Source organism: Cyprinodon tularosa, unplaced genomic scaffold, assembly GCF_016077235.1.
Source record: "Cyprinodon tularosa strain WSP-4 unplaced genomic scaffold, ASM1607723v1 ctg299, whole genome shotgun sequence".
Classification (NCBI taxonomy): Eukaryota; Metazoa; Chordata; class Actinopteri; order Cyprinodontiformes; family Cyprinodontidae; genus Cyprinodon; species Cyprinodon tularosa.
The window spans coordinates 362,716-383,075 of record NW_024039006.1 but is presented as its reverse complement, the minus strand read 5'-3'; the positions used below and the strand labels follow the sequence as shown (position 1 = coordinate 383,075).

The following is a 20,360-nucleotide window of genomic DNA, read 5'->3' as shown; positions in this document are numbered from 1 at the left end:
CATATGAGACTCTGTTATTTATGAGTGATCAAAGCAGTCTGTGCTTGTATTAACGCTGAAGTGTTTTTGTTTTGTTAAGGCTTTATTAAAGCATTTATGCCTTATTATTCCTAAAAGACCCCGGATTTACTATCCTCTGGACATGGATTAGACAATCACTCTTATTTATCTGCAGTATGAACGTCACAGAAGCGGCAGACATTCAGTCACAGACTCCAGCTTCCTAACATGGCGGGATGCAGCTTTGATCAATGCACACTTTATTAAAAGCTGCTGGATTAGGACTGTGTTGCAGCATTCTCCTTTTTTTCTCCTCTTCTCTCTCTTCTTCCCCTCATCTTTCCACTGTGAGTCTCTGAGATAATGGCAAGGCATTCATACATATTGATCACCTGCTCCGTAATAAGCCTGCGCTCAGCGTGGATGTTTGCTCCACATGTAGTGAGCGCTGAGCAGAAATCGCTGCTCAGTTTCTAATGTGTGTCAGCAGGTCTAGGTCTGTGAGCCGTTTGGATGAACATCGCTCAGACATGAGCTGGGGCACCACTGTGATGGTGGGGGGGGGGGATATGCCAATGGGCTGTCACTGCTGCTGTGTGGCAGTATGCTGATACCATCCACAGGGTTCCCTCTCTAACAGAATGCTGCTGGAGCTCTGGGGTTTACAGGTTTTACAAGCTATGAATTTGTGAACACAGTTATTAAAATGGGACAGCCCTGACGTTTATGCCTGGAATGCTTTAAAGCTCGGTGGAATAACCTGAAGTAGGAATGTTAGGATTTCAGGTTGTTTACTTTAAAATAGGGGAACTAGTGTAACTTGAGATGGTCTGGTGGCTTAAAAGGAATTGATTATTCAGCAGCAGGGACATTTTGGGTCTGTTTTCACTGCAGTAAGCTTTTTAGAACCAGGGTAATTTTCCTAGATTGTTTTTTTCCTTCTCCTTCCTCTGTATGTACTACAGGATCAAGATTTTTCGATGAACTCTGAGCTCCTTAACCCTTTATAGGGCAAGCTGGTGTTTTTGGTAATTTGCATACCCCTTACAAATTCCCTGCTGTCCTTCAGTCAGGTCTAGAAACACAAGATCTATATCCAGCCATTCAGCAAAGCTACTGCTACATGGCTGTACATCTTATTTTGGCATTTGACCAATTAGATGAGCTCTTGAATTGCCTACTGTAAATTAAGTTTGGGGGAAAAAAGTTGATAAGTCAAGAAAAAAGGTAAAAAGTCCCTCAGAGTGTTTTTCATGAATTTCTTATAGAAGCACTTTAGTTATTTTTCTTAATATATTTGGGCAAGTTGGCATCTCTTGTTATTACATTGACATTCATTTTTGCCATCAAAATATAAATTTTTTATGTTACAAATAAGCTCTTGTCTTGATTCCAATAACAATATTGGCTTTATTTTATTTTATTTATTTTTTAAGTATTTCACTGAGTGCCCTATAAAGGGTTAAGGGCTAAGCATTTTTGCTGAATAAATGAATGAATGATCTTATGTTAGTATTTTCTATGAACTTTAAATCAATGGTAAAACACCATACGTAATAATGGCGATGCTGATATGAATGTTGTTAAAGTTACGACTTGAGAGAATTGAAGAAATTAGAACTGTCTAGTTCACCTAAAATAAAATAGATGTAATTAATCCTGAAGGGGAATTAAATGTTCCTGCTGTTATCATCGAGTTTTGTCTCTTTCTGCTTTAGTTTCATTGCAAAAATGGAACCTCAAAAATGTAGAATAAACGCCAACTTACAATTCCAGCAGTTTTTTTTTTTTGGCAGAATATACGTTTTTCTTTCTTTTTATGATCCTACAAACAGTAACAGTCTAACAGAACTCTCTGCTGTGGTAGCTGGTCTACAAACTGCAGCTAGCTTGCAAACTCTAGTTTTAAAACCTCAATCTTTCTCAATTACTCCAAGGTTATCACTGCAGTTTCTGTCTCATTCTGTGGAGAGGCTGCGTCCCGACATTCATGCTGATTTTGTAAACGCACCTTTTTGCCAAACAGGAAAAGCTGTTGGATACTGTCTGGAAGCGAGTTTTTTCCTGTTCAATGCGTGTTTGGCTCTAACTTTTCCCTCTGAGTTATTGCTCAGTTATTACATGCAGGTTACACTTTCAAGGTTATACTCAGTAGTAAGGCTCTTATCGGGATTGCATTTGAGCTATAAATTCTTTTTCTGCCACAAGTTGTTGAAAACAGGCAGATCTCATCTGTAGAGTTGCAATTAATACTGTGTTGGCTAAGTGAAGGGTTGAGAGGTCACGTCGTGTGTCAGTTTTAACCAAAGTGTTAAAGCGTTTTGCACAGTGTAATTTTCCGAACAGATAGTTTTCTTCTAAATGGGGAAAAAGTGCTGTAGATCGCTTTTAGCCAGCTGACTGGCAGTGTGCTGCACTAACTGGAACTACTGCTACCAAACTCTGCTGTCAACATAGTTTCCTAATGTTCATCCATATACTAACACTATTTGTTTAATACCTCCAAATATCAGCTATAGTCCAAAATCCTCTCTTTTGCTCTATAAATATTTCATCACAACTACTGTTCAGTTTAAGGCCTAAAAACCTGAGCAGGAAAGCTTTGTTTGTTGCAGTAGCAACAGTAAAATCAGGGGGAAGCTTTTTTTGCTTTAATAAATCCTTATTTCTGTAAGTTTTAGTAACATCCCGCTAACATTTCCTTGTAGGAATTATTTAAACCATGAAGACTTGCTAATGAGGGGTGGATTGCGTTTAATGTAACAACCTGATTTCTTAACAAACTGTTAACATTTTAGCTCAATTTAGTAGGCAGGTTAAAAAAAGAGACGATCTGAAGAGTTTTATTTTCCTTTTGGTAACAAATCAGTTCATTAAATATAACCTCAGATCTCTACCTCCATGCATCAGACTATTCTGACTGGATTACTCCCACCTGTGGCTGACATTTGCCTTTCTGAATATAACTTTTTAATAACACCCGGTCATTGAATTAATGAGAAAACCAGGTCCGGATCCACACTGGATTTTCAGTTCAACATTGAGTTGAAAAGGCAAATTCTTCACATTTGTTTATCCTTTAAACAGATAAAACATAAAAGCTAACAAAATATCAGATTAACCTTGTTTTTAGGTGGTTAGAAAATAAAGATTCAATGCATTTGTTTTAAATGAAGCCTGATTGGGAGGTTTCTGCAATTTTTCTACCCTTTTGCTGGTGATGCTGAAGCGTTCTGCATCTCTTTGATTGAGGATGGAGGGCAGCCTGAGCCTCGCTACAGTCTGAGTGCTGATGTGACCTGCATCCCAATCCTCCAAAGCACTGAAACCATCACACCTACACGTACGTCCCAGAGTCCGTCCCTTTGCAATCACCTGAGCCACACAGCTTCTCGCCCCCATGTCACCCCTATCTGATCTGTAAAAGCCCAACCTCCTCCCCCAGAAGCTCATTGTATGTCACAGAGCTGGCAGAGGGTCGTGGAAGAGAAGCAGAGCAGAATGCAGAGCTTCGTGACTCATTTCTCTCTGCAGCTTGGGCTCTGCTCTGTCAGGAGCGTCCTGGGCTGTGTAGCAGAATGCCCATACTATCCTGCTCCTCAAAAATATGGTCGGCCTTTTCCAGGCATGTATTGATGCTGGAAATGTAGATTATCCAAGCATACGGAGGAGAGAGCTTTTCCTTGCCTTTAATGACTGTACTTCATTGATTTGTTCACCCTTACGTCCATTAGCAACGCTCACTTTATCTTGGGGACGATTGCAAAAGTTGGAGCCTGTCCCAGCTTACATTTAAAGGAAAGTATGGGTCGATCTCTCCATTATAGAAGAAACACAGTTACTTACATTCTCACCAAATGTGGAATAATTATTTGATCATCAAGGTGAAGGATGGAAGGAAACGATTTAAACTTCATGCTAACTAGCATGTCCAGACAGCTGCAATAAAATACTCATGTATTGATTCACCAGTGGCCAAACAACTCAATATTTTTGACTCTGTAGAATTTCATCTTGCAGCTCTTGCAGCAGATTAATGAAGTGAGCTTGATCAGCCATTGAGTTTAGGACCTTACTGAATCTGTAATTGATCTGTCATCTATCTGTTTCTTATGACCCTTGTTTTCAGAATGCAACATGCTTGCTGCCATGCATCACATTTTAGAGCGATCCTTTCTGTCTGTGTTGATCCTTTCGCTTTGTTTTCAGCATATCAGTGTGGGAATGGCTGTGTCACCAATCAGTAGTGATAAAACCTCTACTAAACTGTGCAATAAGCTTTGCCTTTTCTATATTAGAAGGAAACTTGATGTTTCTTTTCTAATAGTCGTTGGTAGATGGAAGGATCTGCTGTTTTTACTTCTGCCTCAGAGTCAAACCTTTATGGTTTCTTGGATTTCAAAATTTTCCAGGTCAACATCTTAATGCATCATGAAACAGATTTCCTGGCCCAACTTTAATACACTACAGAGTAGGACTGTGCAAAATCCAATAAACCAATAATGAATGACGGAAGCTACTTTTAAAAACTTAATCTTATTACAATGACCACTTCTTGGAGTAGACCTGAATTTAAGGAGCTACTAAATTTTAGTCTTGAAACATGCTTGACAAACTAAATGACTGGTCATGATGTAATGAAAATATAATGCATAAAATGTTTGCAGCCAATTACACAAAAAGCTAGTTAATCAGTTTTGACTAAAGATCTAAGAACAAAAAGTGATTGGCTGCTGTCTCTGAACTAAGTAAGACCAATGACCTCATAGGTTGAATCTGATTTAATCCATTTATTGCCGCTAACGCTGTAATCATCGACTGCGTTGCTAATTGAATAAATCGTTGATTATTTTTTTCGTATAATCTCCTATACTTTCCAGACTATTCAATACACTTGACTATAAGCCACGCCCAAAAAGTTTAAAAAGAAATAAGCTGGAAACTTGCATATATAAGCTGTACCGCTGATATCTACTGAATTGTCACCCACCAAACCTATAGGGGGAGCTCTAGTGTAGCCCCTAGGGTAGGAACAAAGAAGAATGCTAGCTCCCATTATCTTGTTGGCTCGCAGCAGTAAGAGCTTCTACTGAAAGATGGGGCTTCGTAAGCTCTTTATTTCAACTCTGCACGAGGTGCGTTCTTTATTGGTTCGCCAGCTTTAATGTGAAAAATGTCAAAATGTGTGAATTGGAACATTCGTTCTCCATCACGCCTGCTGCTAACATGTGCTTATGCTAAATGAAAATTTGCATTTTTCTTTGCTAATTTCCAGCCCCTGGTGATTAAAGAAAAACCCACAGGAAAACCATACTTTAGCATAAGCTGCATGGTTCAAAGCGTGGGAAAAGTAGCACTCTATAGTCTAGTAAACATGGCGATAATATCGGATGGTAAAAAGCTTCTTGGACAAGATTTTATACAGAATTTTATAACCAGGTGAAGCTAGGGTCTTACCATCTGGATAGATCTGGGTAGAGCGTTCTGACAGACAAAAAAAAAATGCTTTTTTCTTCTTGAATACAAGATATTTATACGTAATTTTTTAACCAACAATTTGGCTATAATTACTCTTTAAGCTAATGACATGTTTTAGAGTCTCTATACTAAAGCTAACAATTGATCAATTGCTAAATTAGTTGACAATTATTCTAAGTATTTGTTACTATGGATCCATACCAAACATTAACTGTATTACCAGCAGTTGCATTCAAAATTGCAATAAAGGAGCTATGAATTTAGTATTTCTGTTTGTTATTTATTGTTGTAGTTTTATTTACTAACTATACCCTGTTTTAGTAAAAATATCTCAAGTTGTCTGATTAATTGCCTTTATTGAATTCCGGTTATATCTTAAAAAAACTGAGAAGCATTTAGACCAAAAAGTTTTGTCGATTCAGAGAAACAGGACTTCACTGGAAAAAAGGCTGATCTCCAACATCTATAAACAAAGGTGTTGATGGCAGCAGGATGGTGTCACAGCCAAACAGGAACTGACAGGGCAAAGCTACTATGAGAAAAAGCAGAGAGAGCATAACGTTGGAGATTGAACTAACATATTCTGCAGACTGAGAGAATAGAGACAGAATGAAGCAGATTGATGAAATAGGGGTCCCTATGTCCTCCAGAATTCTAAGCCTATAGCAGCATAACTATAGAGATAACTCAAGAATACAAATACATCAGTTGGAGAGCAGTCTCTATGCCTCGGAAGCTAATTCCGTTTGTAACACACCGTCAACATTTATATTTCCACCCGCTTGTTGTTATTAGGACTCTCTATTTTAACGTCCTTTGATTTGTTATGTAATGTTAAAAGTTAAATAAAAAAATATAAAAAAACAAATTAAAAATCCAATGGGAACATTGAGTCTTATGACACAGAGCCTGTATTTTCAGCTCTTGTGGAACCGTAGCAATTCAAAAAATCAAAAGAGTTATTGCTTTAATTCCATAATCCATTCCAGCTTAATAAGCAGCCCGTGGTTCAGTATCTGTTTATGTTTCTGACTCCAGTTCTACCCCTCATGCCTCTGTGTAATAACAAACGTTGAGAAGTTATGCACTTTGATGTAAAGACATCTTAATATAAAAGAAAGCGGGGGAAGTGCACTCCGCTCTGCTGTGCTGACATCTTTACAGCTGGATCCACTCGGCCGAGAGCTATTTTAAGAATGTTTGTGATGAACCAAGGGCTCGTTATTTTAGCTGCCTGTTGGCGTCCGCTCTAAATGTTTATTCTGTATTAATTTCTCCCATTTGTCCACAATCAAAACTTGTTTTTTCTATTTCTCTTTGTCAGATAGAGTTTTGGATTTGAATGGGCTCGATTAGCTGTATGAGGCTTTGTTCAGTTCTCTTTGTTTATGTCAGTTGTTTGCTTTGTGGAGACTAATGATAAACTTGATGACCTCAGGATCAAACGTTACCCATTAGAGGTTTTTTTAGCCACATAAGCTCCGATTCTCACACTAAACACACAAGTTTCAAATCAACCACAAAGCAAGCAGGGATCAAAGCCTAAACTGTGCTCTCTGTCGGTGTGAGGTCACCTGTATTTTTCTTTTAGTTACCAGCAGCATGTGAAATCCTTCTTTAAAAAAAGGCTTGTATCTTTCAAAGGCTTGCGTTAAAAGGCTTGTGTGAGTAGTTTTCAATCAAAGAAAAGTCTAAACTGAGCTAATAGAGGATTGGAATAGATCCCAAACAGCAAACACTAATATGAATATTCTTGGCTCATTTATCTGTCTTAATAAAGCCAGGAATTGCAATAAATGTGTTTTGACAGTTGTTGTTGGAAAGCCGCAGGGTTATAATAAATGTCCCTGTTAATATTTCCCTTTTACATTTTGTTAAACAGAAAACTTGTTATAGGAGTTGCATAAAGATTACATAAAACCCATCCTAAAACTATTATTATAACATTTTTACGCATACTAGAAAAGTTTTGGCTTCTAAACATTTAAAATGTAGGTATCTAATATAATTGATATAAAAAGAAAAAAACAGCAGTAGCTTAGAATGATTTTCCTTTACAATTAACTAAATTCATTGGACAAAACGGAAGAACCCGAAGCCTGAACTTTGCTTAATTATAAAGGCCGGATTATACTTCTGCAACCACACACATCAAATGTCGCTTGCGTCTGGTCGCGAACCAGTTTTGCTGGTATGCTTCTGCAACGTCTTTCTGGAATTTCTAGGGACGCACTGGAGTTTCCCGCAATAGCGCAAAGGGTAGCCTTTTCGTGAACTCCCGAGAACTTCGGCGAATGGTCACGAGAACTTCTTGGGCGGCGCCGGCGGGAGTGTTTATTTTCCAAAACAATATTAGTATTTCTGCGGCATCATACAAGTGGTTGTACATCCGAATTGTGGTTATCCATTGTTGTCATTACTCCTCGGTTTTTAAAAATGGCGCGCCCCGGCACCGAATCGAGAAGGACGACCACACAGACAGCCGAAAAGGCATACCAAGAACCAATCACAGCTGCTATTTGTCAGCGCACTTCTGCTTGAGGTCTGTGCACGTTTGGGACCATCTGACTGATTTTTTGAGGTGCCCAACGACAGTTGCAGCCCCTTTGCGCGGGGGGTGTGGTCGCGCACAGAGACAAATTCGACGGTTGCAGAGGCTATGCGTCAGAAGTGCCTTTACTATACATGGAGAGCTATTCAGTCCTGAAGCATCACAAGATTTCTGCTAATCTATGGTTTCAGAAATATCTATTCTAAATTAAACTTTTCCTCTTCTTGTGCAACCATTGCTACAGCTAACTAGCAGGAACTCTCAAATATGTGGATAAGGCATTTAATAATAAATGTTTTGCTATCATGGTTCGATGCCATATTCATATCTCAGTAAAGTTGAGTCTAAGAGTATTGAACCTCTCTGCATGTTCTATTGCTGTTTTCCTACTGAGGCTCTAGGATTTAGTCCGCTCACTGGGTTAAACCAACTAGCGCCTAGCAAAGATGCTCGCCCCAAAGGTTGGAGCGCTTTATCATCAAATTAAAGGTTTGTCTGTTCAAATTTCTTTTTGAACTCACAAGTGTGCTCTGCAGCAGAAGCTATTTATCAACCAAGAGAGACAATCCTGACGCTTGGCATTTTTCCCCCCCTTGATTTATTCTAATATTTCTTTTAATTTTCTTATGATGCACAATTTTTTTTCTTTGAAGGGTTTATCAAACCTCATGAGTTCCCAGGTTTGATATAAGTACTGTAAACGTTGCTGCCTTAATTGATCATTCTAAATTATTAATAGATTTAATAATTTATAAGCCAATGACAGCTAAGTATTAGACAGGTACTGGTCAGTGTATAAAATGGTCTAAATACTTTTGTGGAACAAAAAAAAAACACCGAAGCGACAGTTTTTTCTGTTTCTGCTAATAAAAACAGGACACTGATTATTGCAGTAATAATTTCTTTTGGATAACATCATCTTTTGATCTTGCTAAAAAGACTGAAGTAAAACAGTTTTGTAGTTTTCTTTTTCCTTCTTTTGATCAAAGTATCAGAGAATTGCCTTGTAAATTCTTCCTGATCAAATAGTAGTGCAGCTAATAAAATATCCTGCACATTTATTGCAAGTTTTGTCAACATAGTCATATTCAATAAATCCGAATAATATTGAAAAGCTTGTTTATTTCATTAACCCACAAGGTAAATCACATATATATCTATTAATTGCACACAGACGGATGTTTATAAGCCTTTATTTTTCTTAAGTATGATGGTTTTCAACTCAAGGCAATTAAGGTTGAATTTTAACATTTGAAAAGTTGAAGAAATGTTTTTAAAAACAGAAATAAGAATTTTGTTTAATAGCTGCTTGCTTTGAAGGTTCTGATAAACCAGCCCAGTCAGAACACTTAATAATGCGTAGAATATCAGTGTGTATTTAATACATTCCAGCCATGGTTTGTACTTTTTTGTTTTTTTTTAAAGATGGATCCAAAAGTATGACTCACACAAAATAAAATAAAAAATAAAAAGATTATTATTTTTTTTTAAATTGAACAATAAATCTGATCCATTGCACAGCCCTCTTGGGAGTATACTAAACTGATATTAGGTGATTTATTCATGGGCAGCTGGGGTAGAGTCTGCAGACCTCTTCCTACATGCAGCTAATAGCTCGACAACTACAGGCTTTAAAAGCATTGGTAAATCAATGAGAGTGATTGAGCCACTCTTGTTTTCTTTACATGTTTCTAAACAACTAAATTTGTCATTCTTGTAGGGGAAAAAGATGCAATACATTTTTTCTATGTTCAGTTACATCTCTGGTAGGGGTTACTTTTTCTTCATGTGTTTAGATTAGGAGAATACTGATGGTAGAACGACTGCTTGCATCTTTAAACGGACGTTTGACTGTAGGAACGACATGATTTAAAACGTCTAAAGTCTTGGTATACTTTTACACCATACCTGTTCCATGGCCACCCTATATTTTTGGTTGTTGTTAATGATGAAAGCATGTTGAAAACAAAATTGGAGCATATTTTTGATATTTCATTAAATGAAGGGAACATGGAGCATCATAGTGTTCTGTATAATATTGATTCCTAATGTCGGTGCCGTGATCCTCTACAGATATTAAACTAGAGCTGCAACTAATGATCATTTTACTAATTGATTGATTCTTTTTTTAAATAGATAAATAATCGGATAATTTATTAAATGAGGTCAACCTAAAAATTTTCCAATTAATGAGTTCTGGATAGTACATATTGAGAGAATAAAAATGTTTTGTTTTTTTAAATCTTAAATGTTATATATTCTTACCTTTCTTTTTTACAATTTTTGTATAATCACTGCTCATCTAAAGGCATGTCTGTACTCCATTTAAATATTAATCGATTATCAAATGAGTTGACTATAATTTCTATAATAGATTAAACACGATTGATGTGAATATTATTTTCATCCCTCTATTAAACAATATAGATAATGATGATGATGAAGCATATTTATGTGTCTAAAGATGTAAAAGCAAATTTTAGAAATACAAAAAAAAATACATTGATCATTGATGCTTTTTTTTTCCTTTTGTATAAATATTAGACCTAAGAACAAAAGGTTTGTTGGAAATATTTGTTTTCCACTTCATACTTTTGGTCATGAGTTCATTCTGGTTCTGTTTTGTGGATCAGAAGCTGTAACCTTTGGGAGCCTTTTATCTACCATTATTCCTTATTTAACTGACAGAAACGCTCTGGAATCAACTATTGAGAATTTTGCCTGATGTTCGTTTTTTTTTTTTTTTTTTTTTTTTTTTTTATTATTCCCGTGTTATTTAATGCACATCTTTATGGATACAGGATGTGACTTCTATCTCCTCTAAGACGGTGGATCAATGTCTGAATGAGAAACGCCTTTGTGTTCTGTACAGACTAATCCTTGTGATGGAACGATAATGAGTTTGAAGGAGTCGAAGTGAAGAAGCCCATAAAAAAGTGAAGGTTGAACAGTGAGGGGGTCTGACGCCGCCATTGATCAGCTCCTCTAAGGGAACGCCGTGTTACATTAGGAGATGAATGAAGCGGAGGCAGTGGGAAGGCTGAGGACATCAGTTACCGTAACGCAGAGAATGGAGGACAGCAGTTTTCTTTGTGTAGTGTTTAAGTCATGCAGGAGGTGAAGGTATGTTGACAAGGGTTGGATCAAGTGTACAGGAATAAGAGGAACATAGCTGGTGTACGGTAATGGAAAAGACGTGGCTGGAAAGAAGAAAAAGAAAGGGAAGGAGTCTAATAGAGTTTTTCTATCGGTCCATCTATATATTTTCTGCACATCTGTACATCTGCTCATCCTTACAGGGTCAAGTTTGGGTCCATATCTACAGCATCTGAAGCAGGGATTTATAGAGCCTCTTCTGATTAGAGATCCTCCTTCCACGTGATGTCTTCTTTGGTCTCCATGATGCTGCTTGTTTTCAAGTCTTCTCCATCAAAACTTTCACAGAACATATATATTTTGGATTTAAGACAAAAGAGTTCTAAATGTTAATACGTAGTATATTTTTCAGCATACATCTCTAGATGTTTTTTTTTTTTTTTTGGTGGAATGACAAAATTGGAAAAGGTTCGTTAGGCATGAATATTTTTGCAAAGACCTGAACATGCATCCTGGTTTAATTCATTATTCAAACAAGAAAAGCTTAGACATTTGTAGCATATTTGTTCAAATTTGCATTTACTCTGCATTGAAAGTGATTTAAATTGCTGATTATTAGAGGAACAAGTGAAGCCTCTAGCTAATCTGGAAGCTTATCCACCAAAGGTAAACGCATGTATTATTAAAACATACCACCACTAAAGGACGATTCATTTAAATGGGGTCTAATTATAGAACACAAAGCTCACTAGTTACATTAAGAGATGGTATTTTATGGCTTGTTTGTGTGAGCCGGTTGGATTTTTCATCTTTGACAGGCATGCTGTTTTTGCTTCTTCTAGAATATCATAGGTCAGTCTGCCCACAGGCTTTATCGAACCGCTTCCTTCCTCCTTCAGCCCCCTCGTTTCATCCAACCAGGCCTTTTTCTCTAAACAAATAAACAATCAAATATCAGCTACTGTCAGGAGAAATACGAGGCGTTATCTGTCAAAGGTGCATTAAGCATCTATTCAGCTGCAGTGATTCAGGCTGGGGGCTTTTTCTGCTTGTCCTATAAATCCATAGAGAGTTTTCCCTTTTTTTTTCTTTTTTTGACAATCTTATTCAGTTAGTAAACAACAAAAACATAAACTTTCATACACATTAAATCCCTTAACAAGCCTTTCCCCTGTGCTGTATTTTCATTGCACAATCCTTAAAAAGAGTGACCTGGTTTGACAGGATAAAAAAACCGCACACTGGTAGCAATAAAGTGACTAACCACTGATGCACCAGGTTGATTTATGAGTCAATAAAACTGTGACATCAACTGTAAACTCAAGTGTGTTTATTCCATTATATTGTGTTATTTGTATTATTGACTTTACATCACTCCTCATGGATCTTCTGGTGACTCACAGCTTGATGTTACCGTCCATATCATCCACTGCAAAATCATCAGCTTTTGTTTTAGGTGTGTTAAATGTTAAACTGTAGAAGAGAGAAAAACAGAGTTGTTTTTTTTTCAAGAAAATAAATAGAAAATTAAAGAACTAATAAGAGCAAAAAAACTAAAACTGTGGATATGAACCCTTTTAATTTGGTTAGAAGTCTGCCCTATATATATATATCATTAGAGATGGAGCCTTTATTGAATGAAAAATTTGATGGAGATCAAATATAATAGGATAAATGTTTCAATTTAAATAAAATAGATTTTAAAATAAAAAAAAAGATAAATAGAATTTTGCCAAATGTCCACTTAGACTTGATTAAAAGCCAGGGAGAAGAAATGTGCTTTTAGAGAGGATTTAAAAACCTCAAAGGAGCCTGCCGATTGAATATGCCAAAGCAAGTTATTCCAGAGTCTCGGTGCCGCTGCCATAAAGGCACGATCACCTTTGCTTTTAATTCTAGTTTTAGGCATGACCAGTAGCAACTGATTAGAGGATCTCAGTGTTCTGGCTGGGGCATGGATTTGGAGAAGCTCCGTCAAATACTGCGGGGCTAGACCATTAAGAGCTTTAAAAGCAAACAAAAAATGTTTAAAATCGATTCTAAAAACAACCGGGAGCCAGTGCAACAAGGCTAGAATGGGTGATAATTGGTATGTGAGTTATGTCTTCAAAATAAAAGTAGGAACTTTGACTTCATGTCAAGACTAACACTTAATCTGTGTTTGATTTCTAATTCCTAGAACAACAAATAAAAGCTGATCTTATCAGAATAACCAAGAGGTTTGCTTTACATCCACATCATATACTCAAAATGATGAAGTCTTCTTTATTTCAACAGAGGCAGTGTCTTCTAATTGTTGACATGCTTTCAGTAGTTCTCCCAAATAAATGTTCCTAATCCGGTGTGCTCCTAGTCTTCCTCTTCTTGGAAGTACAGCTTGCATAATCAGCCAGATGATCTCCAGAGGAAGTGAAACTAACATGCTGCAAAAAAAAAAGGTTTCAACACTTTTTAGAGGGAAACATTTTACTCTTTGAAAGTCATTAGAGGAACTTCAAAATGATTCTAATTCCCATTAACTTGTCGTAGTTGTTGTTTAGCCACCAGATTAGCAGTTTGGCAAAAGAAAGTTTATATTTGGATGATCATGTGGTTGAATGCTTGTAAAATTTGCATCCCAGTCCTATTGTCTGGTCCCTCAGTTTATTTCTGACAGGCTGCCCCCCTCTGATGCCACCCTGGGTAACTGCCCAAATTTCTCTGTATTGAAACCTGCTACTGAAAGAGTGCAGCAGCAACTTAAAAATGCTATAAAAAATGTTTACGACACATTAGGAAGCCAGATTTCCCTCCAGAGACCAAACAGAAAGAGAGAAAATTATGTGAGACATAATGGGGAAAAAAGTACAGAGGTTTCCCATCACTTTCCTGCTTTGGGATGCAATTATCTGCACAAAAAAAATAGATTTGGCTCCTAGAGAGCTCAGACCTGTTGGGAATGAATCAAAATCCTGGATTAGCTTTGCTCCTACAAAGACAAATGGGTTTATTGTTTTTTCCTCATTACGCTTTGCAACCTGCTGTTATATCTCCTGCTGCTGCGTACGGGTAGGTTTGTAATTATTGGTGCCGGAAGACAGAAAAAGGACCTGTTTTTTTTTACACTTTCAAGTCCGAGCCCCTCCATGCCTGCTCACCAATGGGACTGCAGCCCTTGTCATCAGAAAATGATTCATCTCTCTTTGAGTCATCCTCAGCTGTCCTTGACGTTTCTTTTTGCTCTGATTGATAATGATGTGCAATGGCTGCTGCTGCTGAGGCGCTGTGACGGGATCTCAACTGCACCATAAAGGAAGTGTCGGGCTGTTTTGACCTTTACCATGTGATTCCCCTCGGCAGCTCTGTTGACTAAACTCTGACTCGGACACTTAGTGAAAAGGAGAAAAACAAACTCAAGAGAAGTGTTTGGGTATTGACTGTAAGTTCTTATTATATAAGATTTAAACTGTCCTTGAGCTCATTGAGATTCAAAATAAACTTGATGTCATGGAACATCAGTGAAAGTGTTTTAGCTGTGCTAAGAAGAACGCCCTGGCATGAATCAATGGAGATGAAATATTTAAAGGGAAAGTTTATCTATAGGGAGATTTTATAACGGTCCAGGCAGTGTGCTGAAGTAATCGTGTGGAAAATCGCACCTAATCAGTGCATTAAATCAACACGTCCCTCTGAGATTCTTTAAAGCCTTCTCCACCCGACTCGGCAGACGTTTCAGACCCTTAGCATCAGCCGTTAACTCTGTTGAAGGAGTTTCAGGAACTTGGGTGATAACTCACAGCTGTGAGGTCTGATGAAGCTCCCTGCAGTCTCATAAACAGGAACGCTCTCATCAGGGCTGTGATTGATGGAAGAAGATCACGCCGAGCAGGTTCCCCCGAAGACATTTGCTGCCTCTCAAAACGGAAACAATAAAAGGGAAATAATCTTCACCGAATTATTTATCGCACCTGATCAGATCCCTGTCAGGGAACCATCAATCCTGAATTAATCTACAGTTTAAGTCCAATTTAGGTTTGGTTACTCGTTTAAACCAATAATTCTTAGAGAACAAGAGTCGGCTGTAGGGTTTTATATTCTAAGACATAAAAAAAAAAATGTTGCTTCTTTGTTCTGAGGAAGAGCCAAAAAAAAAAATCAAAGAATGCTGCAAAGGAATGATAATGATTCTACAAGCATCCAGCTAAAGATAGTTTTTTTCTGTTAGTTATCAGCAGGGCACGAGGAGGAAGCTGGGCGTTCCAGCAGATACAGGCTAAAGCAGCACTTTTCTCCCCAGTAAACCGAAAATTGATTTGTTTATATTCATAGATTCAGCTTTCTTTCGTTTTCTCGTTTTTATCTGGAGCCGGAAAGCCTTGGCTTCAAGCAGGGAGGCTCAGAGGGCACGCAGCTGAGTTGTCTCGGCGGTTTCATCAGCGGCCCAGAGAAGTTGTCCCTTTGCGTGTGTGGAATGTTAGCACTTAGAGAGGGATGAAAGAGGCCGAGTGGTGGAAGGTCTGAGAGAGATGAGAGGGAGTCGATGAATGAAAGATGTTTGAATGAAACGGAGTGCCTTTAATCTCCATAGCTGTTATTAGGTTTGACTCGTGTGTTTTGGTTCAGTGTGTCATCAAATAACCCGTGTTCATACTGGACTTGAATCCTTTTAGGTCTTTTGATACTTATTTTTGCTCATTTCTTTTATCTAAGAATTGCTTTTCTCTCTTTACATATCTTGGACTTTTTCTAATTATACCATTGTCTTGTGTCGCTGAGGGTTTTATGCAGACTGTCAGCTGTCACGTCTCATTCTTTTATTCTCTCTGCCGGCTTTGATCTCTTCTAAAAGTCTAGACATGTAGTTCTCTGTCTTTGACAGCTTGTAGTTTTTCTGTCTTTCTCTCTTATTTGTTGCTTCTCATTGTTTTCTTTTTTTAGTCGGTTTCTTTTGGACGTTTTTCCTCCGTCACATTTAAAGTATCGAACAGGGTGACCTCTGTAGCTGCCGTCATGTTTGGCATCTCTCTGATTAATTTTCAGCCTGGTCTGCTGTGCTTTTGTGTGTTTGAATTCAATTAATTGGAAAACGCTTTATTGATCCAAAGGGAAATTAAATGCTGTAGCTCATGTTCTTATTTAGTTTTTTTTAATGCGTCGTAGATGCTGATGGCTGAAGAGTCTAAGCAGCTTTTCTTTATTTCTCCCTGAAATGAAGAGTCACGGTTTTTTAGTTGAAGTGTTTTGTTTGTTCGTTTTGATGTAATTATCAGGCTTCACTTGGAGGATGAAATAATCGTAACTTCCCACAAAAATAGCAAACTATTTTCAGTCCTTTTCGTGGGTGGAAGAGAATCTTCGTAGCAGCTTGTCATCAGATAAAATGTCGAGCCACACTCAACGCCTCTTTTAATTTCAGTTTTCATTGGAGTTATCCGTGCCCCTTCAGAGGAGGAGGGGAATTAAAACATCAAGCAGCGTAACGGAGCAGTTTATCTGACTGTACATCAAATCAAACATATGTGTAGGATGCACTGCTTCATTCTGAGTTTCTTCATCTAAAATCAGGTTTTTTCACTCATTTATATAATGTGCGATCCTGTTGACCACCTGCTGAAGGGCTTACCGACATTTCTTCACATTATAATTTTTAAAGATGTTTTTTTACTGGGATCTAAAGTGCAAAAAAAAAATGGGTAAATAATACCTGTTTTTTTAATTTGTTTAAAAATATGTTATATAGTGTGGCATGTATTTGGAAATGCTGTGCCGTAACCTTTATTAAGGTTCTTCACTCAGATCAAAACAAAGTTTTTGGCCTAGATTTTAAATCCTGTATTTAGTAGAAAATCAACGACGCAAATTTTCCTGAAAACACACTTTCCACTCAGTGAGGTACGGTGGTGGCAGCATAATGCTTCCTCTTTAGGAATAGAAAAGCTGCTTAGAGGTGATGGGAAGATGGTTTATTAAAGGCAGTCCATAAAAAGAGAGTTGTTAAAAAAAAAAGGTTTCTATTGACCCTCAACTGCCTCTAGCCACAATTTTAAGATCACTTCACTTTATTTTATTTTTTAGCAAATAATCCAACATTAAACAACGTAACAACAATATAAAAAAAAACTGTTGCCTACCCTGTTTTATACTTACAACCTTTTCAACCTACCAGGTTCTTTACTGCGTATATAAATATTCAAATCTACATAACATGGATTTTATCATTTTACATTTTAAAGTCCTTTTAAAATTCACCAAGAAAGGACATAACTTTAAATCATCATTCAATTCATTCCACATTTCCACAATCAAGCACAAGAGAACAGCGATCCTAATGGGTTTCAAAGTAACCATAACAGGGTTCAGATCAGAATATTCACATTCAATGGTCTAGTCCTTTAATGGACGATGGTTCTCCATCACAATATAGATATAATTACAAATGCTGTGTTTAGCGTTTTGGAACTGATTAATTTGATTAAAATACCAAACTAAATTGACTTTAAGCCTAACAGAAATATATATATTTTTTATCTTTTTAAGTGGGGAATAATGATCTTTTTTTACGGATTTTTTTATTTTTTATTTTTTTAGCTACCCACTGAAAATATATTTATTACCGTATATATTACATTTTTTTCCTCAATTAAAAAATTGGAATTTACACATTGTTTTTTTTTTTAAGCACAAACCTGTATGCACTATATATAATTAATATTTTTCTTTTTTTTTCTTTTTTTAAAGTCATGTTGTGTTTGAAGCTCTAAACAACTTTGATTAGCTGGACTAAAGTCAAAAATGGCTTTTTGGATTGTAAAGCTTGAAGAGCGCTGGTCTAGTCAAAGTCCAGATCTACATCCGGTTGATTCTTACTTCATATATCTAACCTGACTCCGCCAGATGTATTTGCTCCGCATATCCATCTGGAAACATTCCGTTGAAGTAATTTTGGGAAGGGGCGAAAACACTGGTTAGCTGATTGGCCTATGTTGGTGATAGACGGGCCAAATAAACCAATCAGATCAACGAAGCATATGACGTACTAACAGAGCCAATTGATAGATCAAACTCTTGCCGAAACCAGTCGGGAGAAGAGCAAAAACATCTTTCCCTCTGAGAAAAGCCTCCAGAGCAGTGTTTTGCTCTTCTTTCAGTGAAGAAACACTCTGTAATTCCGATAAAACTTGCACGATAGCCACGCTAACGCTAGTTTCATCGGCTGAAGCCGCCATGTTCTTTAGACTGAACTGTCGCGCTTCTCGTTGCATCACACCGCCTCAAAGCCAACGCTGATTGGACGTTCGTTTGGTGAACGGTTCCAAATTTTCTTTAACGGAGAGTCTCCAGACTGATCTGCGAGTGAAACCTTGAAAGCTCGCGAGATCAGGATGGTCTCACGAGGCTATCATATATCTGTCTGTCTTTGCAAATCAGCCCAGGTGCAAAGATGTCCCGCTCTAGGCTGTAAAATTAAATCTGTTTTACCGTTATACGTTATATTGTGTGGTTTTATTAAAAACATTTATTAAAAAGTTATGAAATGTAATGTGGATTATTGTTTTTGTTTTATGTTCAAGGGATTTTAAGACCTCGCTAACGTTTAGCAAACATTGTTTTATACTTAAGCCAAGTCTTAACTAAGATATATTAGAAATATTAAGTAAGATATAAGAAATATTAGACGCCTTTTTTCACATTAATAGCAATATTTGCCATTAAGAGTTTCTCCCATTGAGGATTATACTATAATAATTCACCTAATATGTTTCAAGGAATTCATTGCTCATGTTAAAAGTATCTAACTTTTTGTCAATCATTTTCTACTTTAAAGGTCAGCGTTATTTTTCCAGTCAGAAAATGCCTCCTGGTCTGAATAAAGCAATAAGCCAGGCAGGAATCTAAGGAGGACGCTGATATATTGGCGTCGCATTGGTTGATCTCTCCTGCAAAAGAACCTCTTCAAAGAGCAGCTCTGTGGGGAACAAATGGATTGCTTTTGGGTTATTGATCTTTTTACTTTGTGCTGTGAACCTGCGCTAAGCCACCAGGAGCGCACCCAATATTGGATCTGACTTTCCTCTCCTTGTTTTTCATTTTCTACAGGCTCTTCAACCTGACCCTGAAGAAACTCATTATGCTGAAGGAGCTGGACAAAGATCTCACCTCGGTGGTCATCGCAGTCAAGCTGCAGGTAAAGACACAGCTTTGTCACAACTGACAGGAAATTAGGAAACGAACCAAAAAAAAAAGTTTCTCTCACAAAGTTTTGAAAATATAGTTTGTAGTGGATTAACTAGAGCATCCCAATGAAACGTTGAAAAATCCAGGATGATCAGAAATTTGAGAAGTGGAAAAGGCTGGAAAATTTAAAGATAGGTGTGGAAAAGAAAAGGTTTGAGTGTGTATATTTAATCTCAAATAAAGAAAGGCCCTCTATTTAAATTAAGGTAATATTTTATTGTCTTTGGTCACCTTGTTAAATAAATTTTAATTTATGTTTTGTTGTGAAATTGTAGGAACCAACAGATTCACCCAAAACTAAAAATGTAATGTCTGCATGTTTTTCAATATGTTCTCCACTATCCTCGGATATATCGGATATTTGCGTTTTACATTGAACGTAGAAATGTTTACATTCATTTTCATCGTTGGAATGGGTCTCTGTGTTAACCCTTTGATGGACTCCACTAATGACGATTATTACCAGCTGAGCCATTGGGCGATATGGCCAAACACTGACGGTACTGTGGCCTTAAGAGGCGCCACGAAAATATTCATCCTCAATATAACGAAAATAAAACTACGTATTACTATTAACTCTTAAAATGGAAAAACTAAAACAGGTTAAAATTATTGTTATTAGAGCTGGGAGAGAATCTCGGAAAATAAAGCTAAGGGTATTTATCGCTGTAGTAAATGTAGTGACCACTAGAGGTCAGTAATCGGTCTGTATTCAGTTGTGTAAAGTTCTGTATATAGTTATCGTATAGTGTAAATGTATTATTTTTCTGCAAATTGTGTCATTTGAATTTTATGGTTAAATTATTACATTCATAATTAATTACCGTTATTCTAATTATTTCCACTGTTTTTTATTTTATGCTGATGGGACTTTTAGATTTCTTTTGTATTTATTTGTAATTTGTTTAGTGCTTAAATCAGGTGATATGTTGCCTTTATGAATTAAAGCTGGTGGATAAGAAGCGTGTTTTTCACAGGCCAACTTCACAGCAGATGAAAACTGAACATTAACTGTAGTCAT

The 20,360-nt window shown here is 37.1% G+C and overlaps 1 protein-coding gene across 2 annotated transcripts in view; it reads left to right on the top strand.

The window, feature by feature from the left end:
- LOC119787458 (phosphofurin acidic cluster sorting protein 1-like) overlaps window positions 1-20,360 on the top strand; it is an 88,782-nt gene that overhangs the window by 32,301 nt on the left and 36,121 nt on the right. For both annotated transcript variants that reach the window (XM_038291333.1, XM_038291332.1), the window contains exon 2: window positions 19,202-19,289. In XM_038291333.1, coding sequence (XP_038147261.1) covers window positions 19,202-19,289 — 88 coding nt within the window. The remainder of the gene's footprint in view (window positions 1-19,201; window positions 19,290-20,360) is intronic.